The 20513-nt window shown below is 51.9% G+C and overlaps 1 protein-coding gene across 2 annotated transcripts in view; it reads left to right on the top strand.

Annotated features, from left to right (window-relative positions):
* CLIP2 (CAP-Gly domain containing linker protein 2) overlaps nt 1-13850 on the top strand; it is a 112806-nt gene extending 98956 nt beyond the window's left edge. For both annotated transcript variants that reach the window (XM_030796058.1, XM_030796057.1), the window contains 4 exons: nt 5267-5426; nt 8570-8755; nt 9632-9694; nt 11754-13850. In XM_030796058.1, the coding sequence (XP_030651918.1) occupies nt 5267-5426; nt 8570-8755; nt 9632-9694; nt 11754-11765 (421 nt within the window). In that variant the 3' untranslated portion in view covers nt 11766-13850. The remainder of the gene's footprint in view (nt 1-5266; nt 5427-8569; nt 8756-9631; nt 9695-11753) is intronic.
* The last annotated feature ends 6663 nt before the right edge of the window (nt 13851-20513 follow it).

The following is a 20513-nucleotide window of genomic DNA, read 5'->3' as shown; positions in this document are numbered from 1 at the left end:
CTCCATCAAAAAAAATAATAATAATAATAACTATTTTCCAAAACAAAAAATATTTACTGGGAAGAGTGGCATTATTTCAAATTTTTGCAAAATCCTTGAATATTGGGGCTTAATAGGATAAACTAGATTCTGGCATCTTTTTCCATGTTCCATCTTTGCAATTTGCTCTTTTGGTTGAACTATGTTCTAAAAATCTGACCTTACATAGATAGGTAGTTAGAAAAGAAAGGAGTATTTGAATATCCTTTTCAGATCATGGTTAGTATGTCTACTAGCCCCAGAAAAAACCTATCATATTCTGGAGAGAAGTAATGAAAACAGTTTTGTTATTATTACAAAAATAGTTTTGAGCCATAGATCCCTTGAAAAGGTCTTAAGGGACCCACTGAGATTTCCTCAGAACACACTTTAGCATCCAATGAGCTAGATTCAGTCCATAGACATGGTTTGTGTGGTCCCTCTGAGCCTTTAAGAAATTAGACTCACATTTAAAAATCAGAAGATGGGGCCGGGTGTGGTGCTTCACCCCTGTAATCCCAGCACTCTGGAAGGCCAAGGCGGGCAGATCACTTGAGCTCAGGAGCTTGAGACCAGCCTGGTCAACATGGCCAAACCCTGTCTCTACTAAAAATACAAAAATTAGCCAGGCATGGTGGCACGCACTTGTAGTCCCAGCTACTCAGGAGGCTGAGGCAGGAGAGTCACTTGAACCTGGAAGGCAGAGGTTGCAGTGAGTCAAGATTGTGCCACTGCACTCCAGCCTGGGCGGTAGAGTGAGACTCCGTCTCAAGGAAAAAAAAAAGGTTAATTAATTAAAGAAAATAAAAATCAGATGTTACAGAAAATCCAGATTTCTCCACATTCCCTTAAAAAATGGGAAGATCTGGCAAAGCATGGTGGCTCACACCTGAAATCTCAGCACTTTGGGAGGCGGAGACTGGAGGATCACTTGAGCTCAGGAGTTCAAGACCAGCCTGGGCAACACAGCAAGACCCCATCTCTACAAAAAAATAGAAAAATAGCTGGGCGGGGCCGGGCACAGTGGCTCACGCCTGTAATCCCAGCACTTTGGGAGGCTGAGGCAGGCGGATCACGAGGTCAGGAGATCGAGACCATCCTGCCTAACACGGTGAAACCCTGTCTCTACTAAAAATACAAAAAATTAGCCGGGCGTGGTGGTGGGCACCTGTAGTCCCAGCTACTCGGGAAGCTGAGACAGGAGAATTGCTTGAACCTAGGAGGCAGCGCTTGCAGTGAGCCAAGATCACACTGCTGCACTCCAGCCTGGGCGACAGAACGAGACTCCATCTCAAAAAAAAAAAAAAAAAGAAAAGAAAATAGCTGGGCGTGGAGCACACGCCTGTGGGTCCCAGCTACTCAGGAGGCTGCGGTAGTAGGATTACTTGGGCCCAGGAGGTGGAGGCTCAGTAAGCCATGATCACACCACAGCCTGGGCAACAGAGAGAGACCCTGTCTCAAAAAATAATAAATAAAAGGCTGGGTGTGGTGGCTGCTCACACCTGTAATCCCAGCACTTTGGGAGGCCGAGGCAGGTGGATTACCTGAGGTCAGGAGTTCGAGACCAGCCTGGCCAAGATGATGAAACCCCATATCTACTAAAAATACAAAAATTAGCCAGGTCTGGTGAAGCACGCCTGTAATCCCAGCACTTTGGGAGGCCGAGGCAGGTGGATCACCTGAGGTCAGGAGTTCGAGACCAGCCTGGCCAAGATGATGAAACCCCATATCTACTAAAAATACAAAAATTAACCAGGTCTGGTGAAGCACGCCTGTAATCCAGCTACTTGAGGCAGGAGAATCGCTTGAACTCAGGAGGTGGAGGTTGCAGTGAGCCAAGATCGTGCCATTGCACTCCAGCCTGGGCAACAAGAGTGAAACTCTGTCTCAAAAATAATAATAATAATAAATACAATTTTAAAAAATAATAAATGGCAAGACCTAACAACATAGGACAGACTTCCAGCATGGCGATCACCCCATCATAGTTGGGGAGCCCCTGCCCCCTTCTGTGGGCGTGGGCCCCCTGAGTCTCCTGGGGAGGCCCCACTTTCCCTTCATTATTTGTCTTGTTCCCAATTCCTGGACAGGGTCCCCCAGCCCCTGTAAGCATTTGCTTTTTTTTTTTTTTTCTGAGACGGAGACTTACTCTGTCACCCAGGCTGGAGTACGGTGGCGCGATCTCAGGTCACTGCAACCTCCACCTCCTGGGTTCAAGCAATTTTCCTGCCTCAGCCTCCCGAGTAGCTGGGATTACAGGCGCCTGCCACCATGCCTGGCTAATTTTTAGTAGGGACAGGGTTTCACTATGTTGACCAGGCTGGTCTCCAACTCCTAACCTCAAGTGATCTGCCTGCCTCTGCCTCCCAAATTGCTGGGAGTACAGGTGTGAGCCACTGAGCTGGGCCCAGCATTTGCATTTCTTTCTTTTTTTTTTTTTTTTTTGAGTTGGAGTTTTGCTCTTGTTGCCCACACTGGAGTGCAGTGGCACAATCTCTGCTTACCGCAACCTCCACCTCCCGGGTTCAAGTAATTCTCCTGCCTCAGCCTTCCGAGTAGCTGGGATTACAGGCATGCGCCACCATGCCCAGCTAATTTTGTATTTTTAGTAGAGATGGGGTTTCTCCATGTTGGTCAGGCTGGTCTCAAACTCCCGACCTCAGGTGATCCACCCGCCTCAGCCTCCCAAAGTGCTGGGATTACAGGCGTGAGCCACCGCGCCGGGCCCAGCATTTGCATTTCAACCCAAGTTAAAGGAATCTCTTTGAAGCACAGATGTCCTTTTGTAAAAGAAGAAATGCGATCTCCTTTCCTTCTATACAGATTAGGAGTTGCTCTAGCTACGTTTGCTACAAATCTAGCACCTTTCTAGAAACTGTAGCCCTGCCCAGGAGGGAAACAGATGCAATGAGGCAATCTAGGCATTTTCCAAAACAACACCGCCCTCTGCAGATGCAGCCTGTGCCTTTTCCAGTAGGAACAAACCAGCCAGGCCCCTGGCCAGGGTTCCAGGGCTGCCCTCCCTCCCCTGTCTCCTATCCTAAGTGGAAAAGTTATTCTTGGTGCCCTGCCTGGTTTCACCTTCTCCGAGGAAGCTTTCTGCCCTGTCTCAGCCACAGGATGCCCCTCCGCTGAGTCTCGATAGAACTTCCTGGAGTTTCGGGTCTTCATCCATGGTCTCTGAATTTTCCCTGTCATCTGAAGCCACATTTCCTCTTTCCCAGAGCCTGGCCTCGTCCCCATCTCCCTGCTGTCAACAGCCTCCTTCCATCCTTCAGCTCTCATCAGTTATGAGATTCCTCCCTTCTGGGATACCTTCTTTTTCTTCTTCTTCTTCTTTTTTTTTTTTTTTTTTTTTTTGAGACGGAGTCTCGCTGTTACCCAGGCTGGAGTGCAGTGGCACAATCTTGGCTCACCGCAACCTCTGCCTCCTGGGTTGGCAATTCTTCTGCCCCAGCCTCCCAAGTAGCTGGGATTACAGGCATGCGCCACCACGCCCGGCTAATTTTGTATTTTTAGTAGAGACAGGGTTTCACCATGTTGACAGGCTGATCTTGACTCCTGACCTCAAGTAATCTGCCTGCCTTGGCCTCCCAAAGTACTGGGATTACAGGCATGTGCTACCATACCCAGCTAATTTTTGTACTTCGAGTAGAGACAGGGTTTTGCTATGTTGGCCAGGCTGGTCTCAAACTCCTGACCTCGGGTTATCTGTCCTTCTCAGCCTCCCAAAGTGCTGGGATTACAGGCATGAGCCACCATGCCTGGCCAGAGATACCTTCTTTTTAGCCAGTTTGCTAAGTCCAGTCCATTCTTCAAGGCTTAGCACATTGTCACCTCTTCCTTGAAGCCTTTCTTGATTGATACAGGCCACTGTGGGCTCTTCCACACTCCTGCAGTGCTTAGGATGGAGGTGGGAGATCAGCTAGGAATGCTTTGGTGACAATGATGTCACATCCATCAAACAGCAGATTAAACTAGTAGAGATTTCCTTTTCTTACATAACAAGAAATCTGGAGGTAGCTGTGACTATCAGTTGGTTCAGGAGCTTAAGATCTCAGTGCCAACACTTTGCAGTGCTCCCTCCCTCATGGTTGCAAGGTGGCTGCTGAAAGTCCAGCCATCACATCATACATCATAGCAGTAAGGAGGAGGAAAGGGAAAGGAGCCTTGCCAGCAGATTTCCACTGTTCTCTACCCGTGGCCACCTAGTAAGGGAGTTTTCCCCTCTGTAGTAGTTGCAGGCAAGGGAAAAGGCTAGGGCACAGGGATGCATGTGCTCCTGCCTGTGCCCATGGCAGGCATTACCAATCGATCACTGCACTGTTTCCTGCAGACCCCACATGTGGCCTCAGAACCATTCTCATCATAGTACTCTAGGTAGCTTCTGTCAGTTGATTAAGAGGTGATATGGGATATAAAACCCATTTGACATCAGATATTTAAAATGTCTTGCCAGCCAGGGGCGGTGGCTCAAACTTGTAATCCCAGCACTTTGGGAAGCCAAGGCGGGAGGATCACTTGAGGCCAGGAGTTTGAGACAAGCCTGGGCAACATAGCAAGACCCTGTCCTTATTTTTTAAAAAAAGAAAAAATGTCTTGCCTCATGAGATTTCTTGGGTAAATGTTTTGGGGTTGTGTGTGTGTGTGTGTGTGTTTTAATTAAACAAATATATTGTCTTTTCTTTAAAATTTTTATTTATTATTATTTTCTTTGAGACAGGCTTGCTCTGTTGCCCAGGCTGGAGTGCAATGGCACGATCTTGGCTCACTGCAACCTCCACATCCCAGGTTCAAGTGATTCTCCTGCCTCAGCTGCCGAGTAGCTGGGATTAAAGGTGCTCACCACCACAACTGGCTAATTTTTGTATTTTTAGTAGAGGTGGGGTTTCACCATGTTGGCCAGGCTGGTCTCAAACTCCTGACCTCAAGTGATCCGCCCACCTCAGCCTCCCAAAGTGCTGGGATTACAGGTGCGAGCCACTGTGCCTTGCACTACCCCCGCAACAACTTCAAAAAGTATCCTAGGAAAGGTCAAGTCCTCAGGACCATCCCAGCCCCAAATCCTGGCCCCTCTTGGGCTTTGGTTGAATTATGTCTACTGTGGCCCCTCGTGGCACAGATGCCATCTAGTAGCCCATATGCCCCACCAGCTGGTCAGCCCCTGGACACTTGGCAAATTGCTAGAGTGTGGGAGCTGGAGGAGCTGGGGCTGAGTGCAGTGGTTCTGTGCTCACCTCACCCCCAGGAGCCTGAATGAACTGCGGGTGTTGCTGCTGGAGGCCAATCGTCACTCCCCAGGTCCAGAGAGGGACCTGAGCCGCGAGGTACACAAGGCTGAGTGGCGGATCAAGGAGCAGAAACTCAAGGATGACATCCGGGGCCTGCGTGAAAAGCTGACCGGGCTGGTATGTGGGGTAGTGGTGGCCTAGGGGCAGGGGCACTAGTCCGGGTGGGGCTGGGCTAGCCTTGCTGTCAGGCCATGGAGACTGGAGACCTCCTAGAATGACCCCGGGGACAGCTGAGTCATGGTGAGGATTTGAAATCTTCTAGGACCACAGGCAGGTGGAGGGACCCTGGCTAGCCGCTTTTGCAGACATCATGGCTGCCTCTGTGGCAGTCTGTGTGATATGGTGCAAAGGAAAACTTCCTATCTGACCTGTCCAGAGGCAGGATGAGCCAATACAGGTAAAGAGCTCCCCGTTCAGAGGAGTAATCAACCACAAGCCAGTTCCTTGCTCAGGGTCCTGCAGTGGGGCTTCACACATCAGTCTCAGGAAGGAGACGAGAACTTGAAAGTCTACAGCAAGCCTGGGATTCTGGGTGGCTGAGATTTCTTTTTTCTTTTTTTGAGACGGAGTCTCGCTCTGTTGCCTAGGCTGGAGTGCAGTGGCTCGATCTCAGCTCACTGTAAGCTCCGCCTCCTGGGTTCACACCATTCTCCTGCCTCAGTCTCCCGAGTAGCTGGGACTACAGGCGCCCACCACCACGCCCGGCTAATTTTTTTGTATTTTTAGTAGAGACGGGGTTTCACCATGTTAGGCAGGATGCTCTCTAACTCCTGACCTTGTGATCCGCCCACCTCGGCCTCCCAAAATGGTGGGATTACAGGCGTCAGCCACTGCTCCCAGTCGAGATTTCTTTTCTATTATGAATAGGAACCTGACTTCACTGAGTCTGCAGAGACGGGTTGGGGTAGGCAGGTGATGCTGGTAGCATAGGACAGGACCATCCCCTTCCCTTGGCCAGGCGCAGTGGCTCACACCTGTAATCCCAGCACTTTGGGAGGCTGAGGCAGGCAGATCACTTGAGGTCAAGAGTATGAGACCAGCCTGGCCAGCATGGCGAAACCCCATCTCTACTAAAAATATAAAAATTAGCCAGGCATAGTGGTGCATGCCTGTAATCCCAGCTACTTGGGAGGTTGAGGCAGGAGGATCACTTGAACCCAGGAGGCGGAGGTTGGAGTGAGCTGAGATTGCGCCACTGCACTGCAGCCTGGGCGACAGAGTGAGACTTCGTCTCAAAAAAAAAAAAAAAAGAATAAAGAAACCACCCCATCCCCATGCCATCCTCCTGTGATGAGCACTCAGGACAAGCCTGAGCCTGGTCAATGTCACGATATGGAGGGTGTGGGGTCCAGGAGGACAGGCCCTTGTCTGGGAAAGCTGCCCTGAAGCCCCCCACCACCCTCCTGCCCAGACACTGGGCTCAGCCACTGTAGAGGTGACGGAAGGAGAGCAGGGCCCAGCCCTGGGCAAGGGGGTGGTTCACAGGCTGGAGAGAGGGCCTCAGCACCCCCAACCCCCCATATCCGGGAGTAGGCCCTTGGCCCTCAGGGCTCCCGGATAAAGAGCATCACTCTGGCCACACACCTCAGACTGTGGCTGTGGGGGGGGGGGTCACTGAGTCCTGCTGGCCTTCAAGTCCTGGCCTATCTGGCTAGCAGGGGTGTGGTGGCTGCACCCTCTGTGGTCCCTGTGGCTCAACAGAAGATAAGCCCCTGGGGTTGGCACGGACTGGGGAGTCTTGAATACCCCCAGGGGCTTCCCCAGAGCCTTGTAGGAGTGGGCAGTGCTGAGCTCAGACTCGTGCCCACGGGGCACAGGTTGGTCAAGTTTACTTGGGAACTGGCAGCCTCTGCCCCCAGGGTAGCCTCTTGTCTTGTCACCTCCCTGCACTGTGTCCACGGGAGAACTTGGGAAGCCTTGGTGGGTGGGTAGAAGCCTCTTGATTTCAGGAGGGAGGTTCTGTTGAGAGGAGGTTTGGAGGGCAGGACTGGGCAGTGCCGAAGGATGGAGTTTGTGCAGGAGCGAGGGGGCTGGCAGGCCTTGGGGCAGGGACAGCTCTGAGTGCCATGGTGGGGGTGACTATGGAGAGGAGGAACCTCATAAGACAGTTGGGTGGGGGCAGTGTAAGAAGGGTGCTGGGTGCGGTGGCTCATGCCTATAATCCCACCGCTTTGGGAGGCCAAGTTGGGAGAATGGCTTGAGGTCAAGAGTTCGAGACCAGCCTGGACCTCATAACAAGACCCCATCTCTACAAAAAAATTGAAAAATTAGCCAAGTGTGGTGGCATGCCCTGTAGTATCAGCTACTCGGGAGGCTGAGGTAGGAGGATCAGTTGAGCCCAGGAATTGGAGGCTGTAATGAGCTGTGATTGCACCACTGCACTCCAGCCTGCACAATAGGTGAGACTCAGTTTTTTTTTGGCAGGGGGGCGGTGGGGACCAAGTCTCACTCTGTCTCCCAGGCTGGAGTGCAGTGGCATGATCTTGGCTCACTGAAACCTCCACCTCCCGGGTTCAAGCGATTCTCCTGCCTCAGCCTCCTGAGTAGCTAGGACTACAGATGTGAGCCACCACACTCGGCTAATTTTTGTACTTTTAGTAGAAACAGGGTTTCACCATGTTGGCCAGGCTGGTCTCAAACTCCTGACCTCAGATGATCTGCCTGCCTCAGCTTCCCAAAGTGCTAGGATTATGGGCATGAGCCAGCATGCTCGGTCTCTGTCTCTCTTTTTTTTTTAAAAGGCAAGGCTGGGCACGGTGGCTCATGCCTGTAATCCCAGCACTTTGGGAGGCCGAGGCGGGCAGATCACAAGGTCAGGAGATTGAGACCATCCTGGCTAACACGGTGAAACCCCGTCTCTACTAAAAATACGAAAAAATTAGCCAGGCGTGGTGGCGGGCCCCTCCCAGCTACTTGGGAGGCTGAGGCAGGAGAATGGCATGAACCTGGGAGGCGGAGCTTGCAGTGAGTCAAGATCGCACCACTGAACTCCAGCCTGGGCAACAGAGCTAGACTCCATTTCAAAAAAAAAAAAGGACAAGAGGGAGGGGGTCCTGGGTTCCCCACTTGGAGACCATGGAGCACCTCACAGAGGCCTGAGGGACCTCTGGGTGATGCCCAGGCTTGGAACCCAGAGACAAAGTGAGGCTAGAAGACTTTCCTGCCTAGAGGCGAGACCCCCACCAACACACACACACATGTGTGCACATGCATACACACACACACACTCATGCGCTCTTCCACTCTCCTGCCGCTTCCAGGACAAAGAGAAATCCCTGTCGGATCAGAGGCGCTACTCCCTCATTGACCCGTCCTCGGCGCCCGAGCTCCTGCGGCTGCAGCACCAGCTGATGAGCACGGAGGACGCCCTGCGGGATGCGCTGGACCAGGCTCAGCAGGTGGAGAAGCTGATGGAGGCCATGAGGAGCTGCCCTGACAAGGCCCAGGTGAGCTGCGGCCGGCAGAGCCCACCAGGAGGCAAGCCACTGGGCAGTGTCCTCAGAGCCCCCGTCTGAAGCGGGAGGCAGCCTTGTCTTAAAAACCCTAGTCCGAGGAGGTAGGCAGCCCTGTCCTGGGAATGCCAGTCTGAAGGGGGAGGTAGCCCTGTCCCAGGAACCCTGGTCTGAAGAGGGAGGCAGCTCTGTCCCGTGAACCCCAGTCTGAAGGGGGAGGCACTCCTGTCCAGGGAACCCCAATCTGAAGGCGAAGGCAGGTCTGTCCTGGGAACCCTAGTCGGACGGGGGAGGCAGCCCTGTCCTGGGAACCCCGGTCTGAAGGGGGAAGTAGCTCTGTCCCAGGAACCCTGGTCTGAAGGGGGAGGCAGCCCTGTCCCGGAAACCTGGGTCTGAAGGGGAAGGTAGCTCTGTCCCGGGAACCCTAGTCTGAAGAGGGAGGCATTTCTGTCCTGGGAACCTTGATCTGAAGGGGAGGCAGCTCTGTCCCGGGAACCCTGGTCTGAAGAGGGAGGTAGCTCTGTCCCGGGAACCCTGGTCTGAAGGGAGAGGTGGCGCTGTCCTAGGAACCTCCATCAGAAGCGGGAGGCAGCTCTGTCCTGGGAACCTGGCTGAAAGGGGAGGGAGCCGTGCCCTCTGGAACCCCCAGTTCAAGGAGCACATGGCTTTGCCCTGAGGAGCTTAGACTAAGAAGGGAGATGCAGCCTTGCCCCTAGAGGCTTGGTCTTTGGGGATGCTGGGAGCCCCAGGCTGAAGGGGGTTGGAATTTGGAGCCTGAGACGGTCCCATGGGAAGACCTCGCCATCTAGTGGGCAAACCGGGAACTGCTGCCCGGTGCACCTCGCTCAGTGTCTCCCCTGACTCTTCCAGACCATCGGCAATTCCGGTTCTGCAAACGGCATCCACCAGCAGGACAAAGCCCAGAAACAAGAGGTGAGGGGCGCCTCGGGCCTCCCAGGTCCCTCCCGTGCAGGCAGACCTCTCTGGAGAAAATCCTTGAAACGTCACTAAGAATACACACAAAGATGCATTCTGCAAGAAGCTTTACAATAGGGTCTCTCAGGAAGGGTGCTGTTGCAGGCAAACATGATTCCGGATTCACCCTGCTCTTTTGATTTTTGTTTTCTTCCCTTAAAAAAGTTATAGATTGGGCGCAGTGGCCCACACCTGTAACCCCAGCACTTTGGGAGGCCAAGGCAGGAGGATCATTTGAGCCCAGGAGTTTGAGACCAGCCTGGCCAATATGGTGAAACTCCATCTCTACCGAAAATACAAAATTAGCCAGGTAGGGTGGACAATACAGCGAGACCCTCTCTCGACAAAAAAAATAAAAAAAACAAAAAGGCTGGGCACAGTGGCTCACGTCTGTAATCCCAACATTTTGGGAGGCCGAGGCTGGTAGGTCACTTGAGGTCAGGAATTTGAGACCAGCCTGGCCAATATGGTGAAACTCCATCTCTACTGAAAATACAAAATTAGCCGGGTAGGGTGGTGCACACCTGTAATCCCAGCTACACGGGAAGTTGAGGCAGGAGAATCGCTTGAACCTGGGAGGTGGAGGTTGCAGTGAGCCAAGATCGCGCCATTGCATTCCAGCCTGGGCAACGAGCACAAAACTCTGTCTCAAAAAATAGTAATAATAATTTTAAAAATTAGCTGGGGGTGGTGGCGCATGCCTGTAGCCTCAGCTACTCAGGAGGCTAAGGCAGGAGGATCACTCAAGCCCAGGAGTTTGAGGCTGCAGTGAGCTAGGATTGTACCACTGCACTCCAGCCTTGGTGATAAAGTGAGACCCTGTCTCTAAGAAAAACACAGAAAGTGAGAACCTAGTTCTGACTGCAGAACCCCTGGAGCACAGGTGCTTGCTAGAAACAGGAGCAGCGCAGCCACAGAATCTGCCAAGCTCCAGACACAGGAAGGGTTATGTGGGCAGAGCCAGCCTCGGAGGAGTCAGTGTGATTTTGTCCTCCTGGCCTTGTTCTTCTGGCCACCCTGCAAGGCACATAGGGTCATCCCAGTTCACAGATGTGAAAACTGGCCGGGCGCAGTGGCTCATGCCTATAATCCCAGCACTTAGGAGGCCAAGGCAGGTGGATCACTTGAGGTCAGGAGTTTGAGACCAGCCTGGCCAACATAGCGAAACCCCATCTCTACTAAAAATACCAAAAAAAAAAAAAAAAAAAAATCATCTGGGTGTGATGGCACATGCCTGTAGTCCCAGCTACTCAGGAGGCTGAGGCAGGAGAATCCTTGAACCTGGGAGGCGGAGATTGCAGTGAGCCAAGATCATGCCACTGCACTCCAGCCTGAGCAACAGAGCGAGACTCTGTCTCAAAAAAAAAAAGAGAGAGAGAGAGATGTGAAAACTGAGGCTTGGAGTCTCCAGTTTAATTTCCTCTAATCCAGCCCCGTACAGGCACTCAGGGCTCTTTGTAAAACCTGCTTCTGACCGGGCACGGTGGCTCACGCCTGTAATCCCAGCACTTTGGGAGGCTGAGGTGGGTGGATCATGAGGTCAGGAGATCAAGACCATCCTGGTCAACATGGTGAAACCCCCGTCTCTACTAAAAATACAAAAATTAGCTGGCATGGTGGCGTGTGCCTGTTATCCCAGCTACTCAGGAGGCTGAAGCAGGAGAATCGCTTGAACCAGGGAGTCGAAGGTTGCAGTGAGCTGAGATCACACCACTGCACTCCAGCCTGGCGACAGAGCAAGACTCCGTCTTAAAACAAACAAACAAACACACACAAACAAAAAACCTGCTTCTTCCCCTTGGCTTCCCATCAGCACCTCCCACCCCACCTGCTGTCTCACTCAGCCACAAACACACAGCAGGGAGACACTTCCTGCCTCAGGGCCTTGGCACATGCAGTTCCCTCTATGTTTCTCCCCTACCCGGCCCCAACTCCTTTCCTCCCTGACCCCCCTCTGGCCGCCTGGCCCTCCAGGCTCTCTGAGACCCTTGCTGCTGATGCCCTTTACTCTCTCTAGGACAAGCACTGATCCTGAGGGGATACTGTGGAGCGGCCCAGTCCACACCAGAGCCCCGCGCGGCTGCCCGGCAGCACCTCCTCCAGGCAGAAGCCGGGACTGTCACTTTGGAGACAAAACAGTGTTTGTAACAATAACGTACTCACCGCCGCGGACAATCCCCCACCCCGATCCCCTGCCAGACCAGGACGCTTCCTCAAGCCCAGCCTTCTACAGAGAGTGTGAATGGTACAGCCCCGGCCTGACCCGGGGACCTTCGGCCTGGACGCCCGGCAGCTTCTGGAGTTTGTCGGTGGAGGCAGAGGGGATCCGGCCAGGCCCCTCCGTCCAGAAGGAGCTGCCCTGAGGACCATCTTAGTGCCCCTGTCCTCTTTTTCTGCCCATTCTCCCTCGGGTCTCCCCAGAGGGGCCGGCGGGGGCTGGGGGGGTAAGTTTATCCATGCAGGCACCAAGGGGGAGCATCCAGTCTTTAAGAGCCAAGTGGGGGCCCCTTTTCCTTAGCCACTTCCAGGCAAAGGCAGTCCCCAGGGCTTCTTGTCCCCGCCTTCTGAACCTTCTGTACCAGTAGTACAAGTTCCCCTCAGCCAGCTGCCTGTCCAGCGAGGCCCCCAGGTTCAAGGTGTTGGCGGGGGCGGAGGGCAGGGGAACAGGATCCTTCTCCCGCCGCCCACCAACACCAACACACACACACACCTCTAAGCTGCTGGCCGAAGATGTCACCAAGGCCAAAGACACAGTATTATGAAGGTTTGGAAGCCCCTCTCCTCACCTCCCACCGTGACCTTGGGCAAACCCTGGCTCAGAGCCCAGGGCAGAGGCAGCTCAGAGTGGAGGCTCTAGGCAGGTTTGACAAAGGTCAGTAATACGTTGTCCCCTGGGGTTGACCAGATGTTCCAAAACATCTGCACCCACCTGGAGATGCATCTAAGCGGGTCCTTATGTACACACCATGTTCACACACACACACACTCAGAGGGACCACGTGTGCACGCATGACCGTGTGGGTGGCGGCGTTTGCTGTGAACCACGCTCAGGCCACACAAACACACATACTTGGTTTCTGGGACTGAGACCCAGGCCTGGCAGGACCGTGCCTACAGATACTGCAAACGTTCCTACAGCCTAGAGGTGCGTATACACAACCAAGTATACGCAGCCAGGCATGCAGGGATGTGTTTGCCACGTGGAGCATCCCTTCCTGGTCTTGCCAGGCACCTGCACAGAGCGTCTCCAGCCCCATCTCCTAACGGGGGCTGGGGGTAAGAGAAATCTAACTGCACCCCTGCCCCCACCCCACCCCGCCGTCTTCCCCTCAAGCCTGCTAAGTTATCCCAGACCTGTGCGTGGTGGAAAAAGCCAGCCTTGGCCCTGCATCCTCCACCTCTCCGCTGGGGGACTGACAGGTTGCTTGCAGCTTTGCACCCTGGCATCAGCACAGGGGGCCCTGCCCCACCCTCCGGCAGCTTAGGGAGTGTTTTCCTGTGAGGCCTCCCCCATCAGGGGACCAGAGGGAGAAGCCCGATGCCCGGTAACGCACAGGACACGTGTGCAATTCATAGGAACGGCCCAGGTCGCCCTCATGAGTGCCACCTGGTACAGGTAGGTGGCGCTCACGTTCCTGCCCAAATGCAGCCCATCCAGGAGTCAGAGTCAGTCCCTCCGGCCCCCCTCCCAGTCCCTGTTGGCTTTCGGTAGCTCTCGCATGCAGTTCTATTAACAGCTGTCTAGAAGCGATGCTTTAGTGGCCTAACCCAGGGTCAAATACAGCTCTTTCTAGCAAAATCAGGCAGCTCTGCCCCATCCGTAGGGGCACCGATTAGTCTACTAACAGCCAGAGGTCCATCTAGCAGGGCGCCGGGAGGAGCTGAGCCCCCGGAGGTGGGCTCCTGGTGATGGGTGTCCAAGAAGCGGTTTCCCTGGGAGCTTCTGCCTCTGTGGGCCTCTCAGCCCGCCCAGTGTGGCCGCCCGGGCGTGGCTCAGCCATGTCCCCTCCCCAGGTCCTTCCCGTGCCCCTCCCCTCCCCACAGTGGAATTGTTGAAGTGTGGCGAGTCTGTGCTCAGGACAATAAAGCTTGTGACAGGTCCAGGACCCTGGCAGTTGGCTTGTCTCCTCCTCTCCGTGGGGACCCTGGGCTTTCCGATCTCTCCCAATTCTTGGGCACCCTGGTGCCAGGAGATGGCCCCCGATCCTGCCCTCTGCCAGCTCATTCCTTCCCAGGTAGGCACGGCCTCAGAGGGGCTGGAGCTGAAGACATCTGGGGCTGTCCTTGTTCCAGGAGAGGCACCTTAGCAAGGACAGGCAGAGGACAGACCCAGAAAGGCTGCCAGAGAGGGCTGGTCCTGGGTTCACATGTGAACCTGCTGGAGGGTAAGTAGGCCTGCAAAAAAAATCAACGGAAACAGTAATGGATCCGCTCATACACGTGTGATGAGTCCGATGAGGTTTCCAGCTTCAGTGGGCAAATTCTGGTTCCCGCAGCAGGCTTTCTGGAGAACAGATCAACAGCACAACGTGTTGCAAACTTTGTGGTCAAATAGGCTTTCAAGTGGAGGTTGCCTCCCTGGAAGACGGAATGAGGATTTTTTTTTTTCTCCCCAAGATGAGTTTCACTCTGTCACCCAGGCTGCAGTGCAGTGGCATGATCTCTGTTCACTTCAACCTCCACCTCTCAGGTTCAAGTGATTCTCATGCCTCAGCCTCCCAAGTAGCTGGGACTACAGGCGCGTACCACCACACCTGGCTAATTTTTGTATTTTTAGTAGAGATGGAGTTTCACCATGTTGGCCAGGCTGGTGTCGAACTACTGACCTCAAATGATCTGCCTGCCTCGGCCTCCCAAAGTGCTGGGATTACAGGTGTGAGCCACCACATCAGTTCCTCAAAATGTGTTTTTTAAAATTATTATTATTATTATTATTTTGTAGAGACAAGGGTTTCACTCTGTTGCCCAGGGTGGAGTGCAGTGGTGCGATCTCAGCTCAATTCAACTTCCACCTCCCAGGTTCTCATGCTTCAGCCTCCTGAGTAGCTGGGACTACAGGCGCGTGCCACCACACCCGGCTAATTTTTGTATTTTTAGTAGAGACTGGGTTTCACTATGTTGGCCAGGCTGGTCTCGAACTCCGGACCTCAAGTGATACGCCCGCCTCGGCCTCCCAAAGTGCTGATGTTATAGGCATGAGCCACTGCACCTGCCAGTTTTGTTGTTGTTGTTTTGGTTTGGTTTGGTTTGGTTTTTTTTGAGATAGGGCCTTGCTCTGTCACCAAGGCTGGAAGGCAAAGTCTCCATCATAGCTCACTGCAGCCTCCAACTCCTGGGCTCCAACAACCCTCCCACCTCAGCCTCCCAAAGTGTTAGGATTACAGGCATGAGCCATTGTGCCTGCCCAACTCTTTTTTAACTCTTTGATTTTGAGATCATTTTAGGCTTACAGAATAATTGCAAAAAATAGCGGCATTCCCATACATTCCTTCCCAGCTCCCCCTGACATTAACATCCCACATAACTGCAGTACAATGACCCAAACTAGAAAACGAACATTGGGCCAGGTGGCTCATGCTTATAATCACAGCACTTTGGGAGGCCGAGGCAGGAGGATCACTTGAGCCCAGGAGTTCAAGACCAGCCTAGGCACATATCAAGAATGTTGTCTCTTTTTTTTTTTTTTTTTTTTTTTTTGAGACAGAGTTTCGCTCTTATTGCCCAGGCTGGAGTGCAATGGCACGATCTCAGCTCACCACAACCTCTGCCTCCTGGGTTCAAGCAATGCTCCCGCCTCAGCCTCCCAAGTAGCTGAGATTACAGGCGCACACCACCATGCCCAGCTAATTTTTGTATTTTTAGTAGAGACAGGGTTGCGCCATGTTGGTCAGGCTGGTCTCGAACTCCTGACCTCGTGATCCGCCCACGTCGGCCTCCCAAAGTGCTAGGATTACAGGCATGAGCCACCATGCCCGGCCACGTTGTCTCTTTAAAAAAAAAAAAAAAAAAAAAAAAGCCGGGCACAGTAAGCCGGGCACAGTAGCTCATGCCTGTAATCCCAGCACTTTGGAAGGCCGAGGCTGGTAGATCACCTGAGGTCAGGACTTTGAGACCAGCCTGGTCAACATGGTGAAACCCCTGTCTCTACTAAAAATACAAAAATTAGCCAGGCATGGTAGCGTGCACCTGTAATCCCAGCTACTTGGGAGACCGAAGCAGGAGAATCACTTGAACCTGGGAGACGGAGGTTGCAGTGAGCCAGGATCGCACCACTGCATTCCAGCCTAGGCAACAGAGCAAGACTACCTGGGTTTAATGGTATGCACCTGTAGTCCTAATTACTTGGGAAGCTGAGGCAGGAGGATCACTTGAGCCCAGGAGTTTGAGGCTGCAGTGAGCCATGATCACACCACTGCACTCCAGCCTGGACCACAGAGTGAGACTCCAACTCTAAAAATAAAAAAATAAAAATGGGTAAAGGATCCGAATACATCTTGCTCCAAAGAAGATGTACAAACGATCAATAACACATGAAAAGATGCTTAACAACATGAGTCATTAGGGAATTGCAAATCAAAACCACAAAGAGATACTACTTCGCACCCACTAGGGTGCCTGAAACTTTTTAAAAGACAGTAGCAAATGTTGACAAGGATGTAGAGAAATTTAAACTCTCATATGTTGCTGGTGGGAATGTAAAATGGGGCAGCTGCTTCAGAAAAGTTTGGCAGTTCTTCAAAATATGTTTTGTTTTGTTTTTTAAGATGGAGTCTCACTCTGTCACCCAGGCTAGAGTCCAGTGGCACGATCTTGGCTCACCGCAACCTCTGCCTCCCAGGTTCAAGTGATTCTCCTGTCTCAGCCTCCCGAGTAGTTGGGATTACATGTGTGCACCACCACACCCAGATTTTGTATTTTTAGTAGAGACGGTTTCGCCATGTTGGCCAGGCTGGTCTCGAACTCCTGACCTCAAGTGATCCACCCACCTTGGCCTCCCAAAGTGCTGGGATTACAGGCATGAGCCACCACACCAGTTTCTCAAAGTATATTTTTTTACTTTTTTATTTTTATTTTTATTTTTTTTTTAGAGACAGGGGTCTCACTATGTTGCTCAGGCTGGTTGTAAATTCCTGGGCTCAAGCAATCCTCCCACCTCACCCTTCCCAAAGGGCTGGGATTACAGGCATGTGTCACCATGCCTGGCCCCAAAATGTTAAACACAGAATTACCATATGACCCAGAAGTTTTACTCCTAACTATATACTCAAGACAAATTAAAGCATTTCCACAGAAAATCATGTACACACATGTTCATAGCAGCATTATTTGTATAGCCAAAAAGTGGAAATAAGACAAATGTCCAATCAACAGACAAATGGATAAACCAAATGTGGTCTATCCATATAATGGAACATTATTTGGCCATAAAAAGGAAGGAAACGGCCAGGCGTGGTGGCTCACGCCTGTAATCCCAGCACTTTGGGAGGCTGAGGCGGGCAAATCACTTGAGGTCAGGAGTTCGAGACCAGCCTGGCCAACATGGTGAAACCCTGTCTCTACTAAAAGTACAAAATGATTAGCCAGATGTGGTGGCGTGGGTCTGTAATCCCAGCTGTTCAGGGAGCTGAGGCAGGAGAATCACTTGAACCCGGGAGGCAGAGGTGACAGGGAGCCAAGATCACGCCACTGCACTCCAGCCTGGGCAACAGAGCTAAGACTCCGTCTCAAAAAAAAAAAAAGGCCGGGCGCGGTGGCTCACGCTTGTAATCCCAGCACTTTGGGAGGCCGAGGCGGGCGGATCACGAGGTCAGGAGATCGAGACCATGGTGAAACCCCGTCTCTACTAAAAAATACAAAAAATTAGCCGGGCGTGGTGGCGGGCGCCTGTAGTCCCAGCTACTCGGAGAGGCTGAGGCAGGAGAATGGCGTGAACCCGGGAGGTGGAGCTTGCAGTGAGCCAAGATTGCGCCACTGCACTCCAGCCTGGGCAACAGAGCAAGACTCCATTTCAAAAAAAAAAAAAAAAAAAGAATGGGCCGGGTGCTGTGGCTCATGCCACCAGCACTTTGGGAGGCTGAGACAGGCAGATCACAAGGTCAGAAGATCGAGACCATCCTGACCAACATGGTGAAAACTCATCTCTACTAAAATACAAAAAATTAGCCAGGCGTGGTGGTGCACGCCTGTAGTCCCAGCTACTCCGGAGGCTGAGGCAGTGGAATCACTTGAACCCAGGAGGCAGAGGTTGCAGTGAGCCAAGATCACACCACTGTACACCAGCATGGCAACAGAGCAAGATTCTGTCCCCACCACCCCTCGCCAAAAAATAGAATGAAACACTGATATTTGCTACAACATGGATATACCTCCAAAGCATCCTGGTAAGTGAAAGCAGGGAGACACAGTCACGTACTGTATGATTGCACTTATGTGAGATATCCACAAAGATGAATCCATGGAGAACAGGCAGATTGCTGATTGCCGGAGGCCAAGGGCTAAGGAAAAAATGGGGAGGAACTGCGTAATGACTATGGGGTGATGGAAATGTTTTGGAATTCACCTGACCAAGAAACAGTAAAAAACAACGAAAAGGAAGGAAATGGTAGAGGTGGTAGCTGTATGACATTGTAAATGTACGAGGGCCTCTATGCAATGATTAAATTAATGTTATGTGCACTTCATCTCACTAAGATACTTTTTGAAAAAGAAGCCAGGCCCTGTGGCTGATGCCTGTAATCCCAGCACTCTGGGGGCCGAGGCGGGTGGATCACGAGGTCAAGAGATCAAGACTATCCTGGCCAACACGGTGAAACCCCGTCTCTACTAAAAGTACAAAAATTAGCTGGGCGTGGTAGCAGGCGCCTGTAGTCCCAGCTACTAGGGAGGCTGAGGCAGGAGAATCGCTTGAACCCGGGAGGCTGAGGTTGCAGTGAGCCGAGATCGCGCCACTGCACTCCAGCCTGGTGACAGAGTGAGACTCCGTCTCAAAAACAAACAAACAAACAAAAGAAATCTATCCTTGTCTACTAACAAGGAAACTTAAAAAAAAGAAAAGGCCAGACACGGTGGCTCATGCCTGTAATGCCAGCACTTTGGGAGGCTGAGGCGGGAGGATTGCTTGAACCCAGCAGTTCAAGACCAGTCTGGGCAACACAGTGAGACCTCATCTCTACAAAATATTAAAAATTAGCTGGATCAGGTGCCATGGCTCAAGCCTATAATCCCAGCACTTTGGGAGGGTGAGGCAGGCAGATCACTTGAGCTTAGGGGTTTGAGACCAGCCTGGGCAACATGGTGAAACCTTGTCTCTATATAAAAATATTTTTAAAAATTAGCAGGGCATGGTGGCGGGTGCCTGTAATCCCAGCTACTTGGGAGGCTGAGGCACGAGAGTCACTTGAACCCAGGAGGCAGAGGTTGCAGTGAGCTGAGATCACACCACTGCACTCAAGCCTGGGTGACAGGGCAAGACTCCATCTCTAAAAAAAAAAGAGCCAGGTATGGTGGTGTATGCTTGTGGTGTATGCCCAGCTACTTTGGAGGCTGAGATGGGAGGATCACCTGAGTGCGGGAGATTGAGACTGCAGTGAGCCGTGATCATACTACTGCACTCCAGCCTGGGCAACAGAGTGAGATCTTGTCTAAAAGAAAGAAAGAGAGAAGGAAAGAAGGAGAGAAAGAGAGAGAAAAGGAAAATGAGGGAGGGAGGAAAGGAAGGACAGAGGGAGGGAGGGAGAGAGGAATGGAAGGAGGAAAGGAAAATGTAGCCGGGTATGGTGGCACACATCTGTAATCCCAGCACTTTGGGAGGCCAAAATGAGAAGATAGCTTGAGCCCAGGAGTTAAAGGCTGCAGTGAACCATGATTTCATCACTGCACTCCAGCACGGGCAACAGAGTGAGACCCTGTCTCAAAAAAAAAAAAAAAAAAAAAAAAAAACTTACATTATGATAGTTGCCATGGTTTCACATGTGCACCAGTTTGAAAAATTATTTCTTAATAATAACACCAAAGGCCGGGCGCGGTGGCTGACGCCTGTAATCCCAGCATTTTGGGAGGCTGAGGTGGGCAGATCACCTGGGGTCAGGAGTTTGAGACCAGCCTGGCCAACATGGTGAAACCTCGTCTCTACCAAAAATACAAAAATTAGCTGGGTGTGGTGGCAGGCACCTGTAATCCCAGCTACTCGGGAGGCTGAGGCAGGAGAATTGCTTGAACCTGGGAGGTGGAAGTTGCAGTGAGCTGAGATTGCGCCATTGCACTCCAGCCTGGGGGACAAGAGCGAGACTTTGTCTCAAAATAATAATAATAATAATAAATAAAAATAACAATAACACCAAAGTGTATTAGGAATACAATTTGGAACAGTAATAAATGAATATTTTTAATGGTTCAAATAATTTCAGGGAAAAAACTCAGTCGGTGCAATTTATCATGTTAACAGAATAAAGTAGGAAAAACCTACCGAGAACTGTTTGAGCAACCGCACTAGACTGCAGGGTGGTGGGCAGAGGGTGAATGAATCTGTTTGATGTCACTTGATTTAAAAGTTGTACGGGGTCCAGGAGCAGCTCACGCCTGTAGTCCCAGCGTTTTGGGAGGCTGAGGCAGGTGGATCACTTGAGGCCAGGAGTTCAAGACCACCCTGGCCAACATGGCAAAACCCCGTCTCTACTAAAAATACAAAAAAAAAAAAAAAAATTAGCTGGGCGTGGTGGCGGGTACCTGTAATCCCACCTACTCAGGAGGCTGAGGCACGAGAATCGCTTGAACCCAG

The sequence above is a fragment of the Nomascus leucogenys genome, chromosome 17 (genome assembly GCF_006542625.1).
Source record: "Nomascus leucogenys isolate Asia chromosome 17, Asia_NLE_v1, whole genome shotgun sequence".
NCBI lineage: Eukaryota > Metazoa > Chordata > Mammalia > Primates > Hylobatidae > Nomascus > Nomascus leucogenys.
The sequence above is the reverse complement of the archived record's forward strand: the minus strand, read 5'-3'. Positions and strand labels throughout refer to the sequence as shown.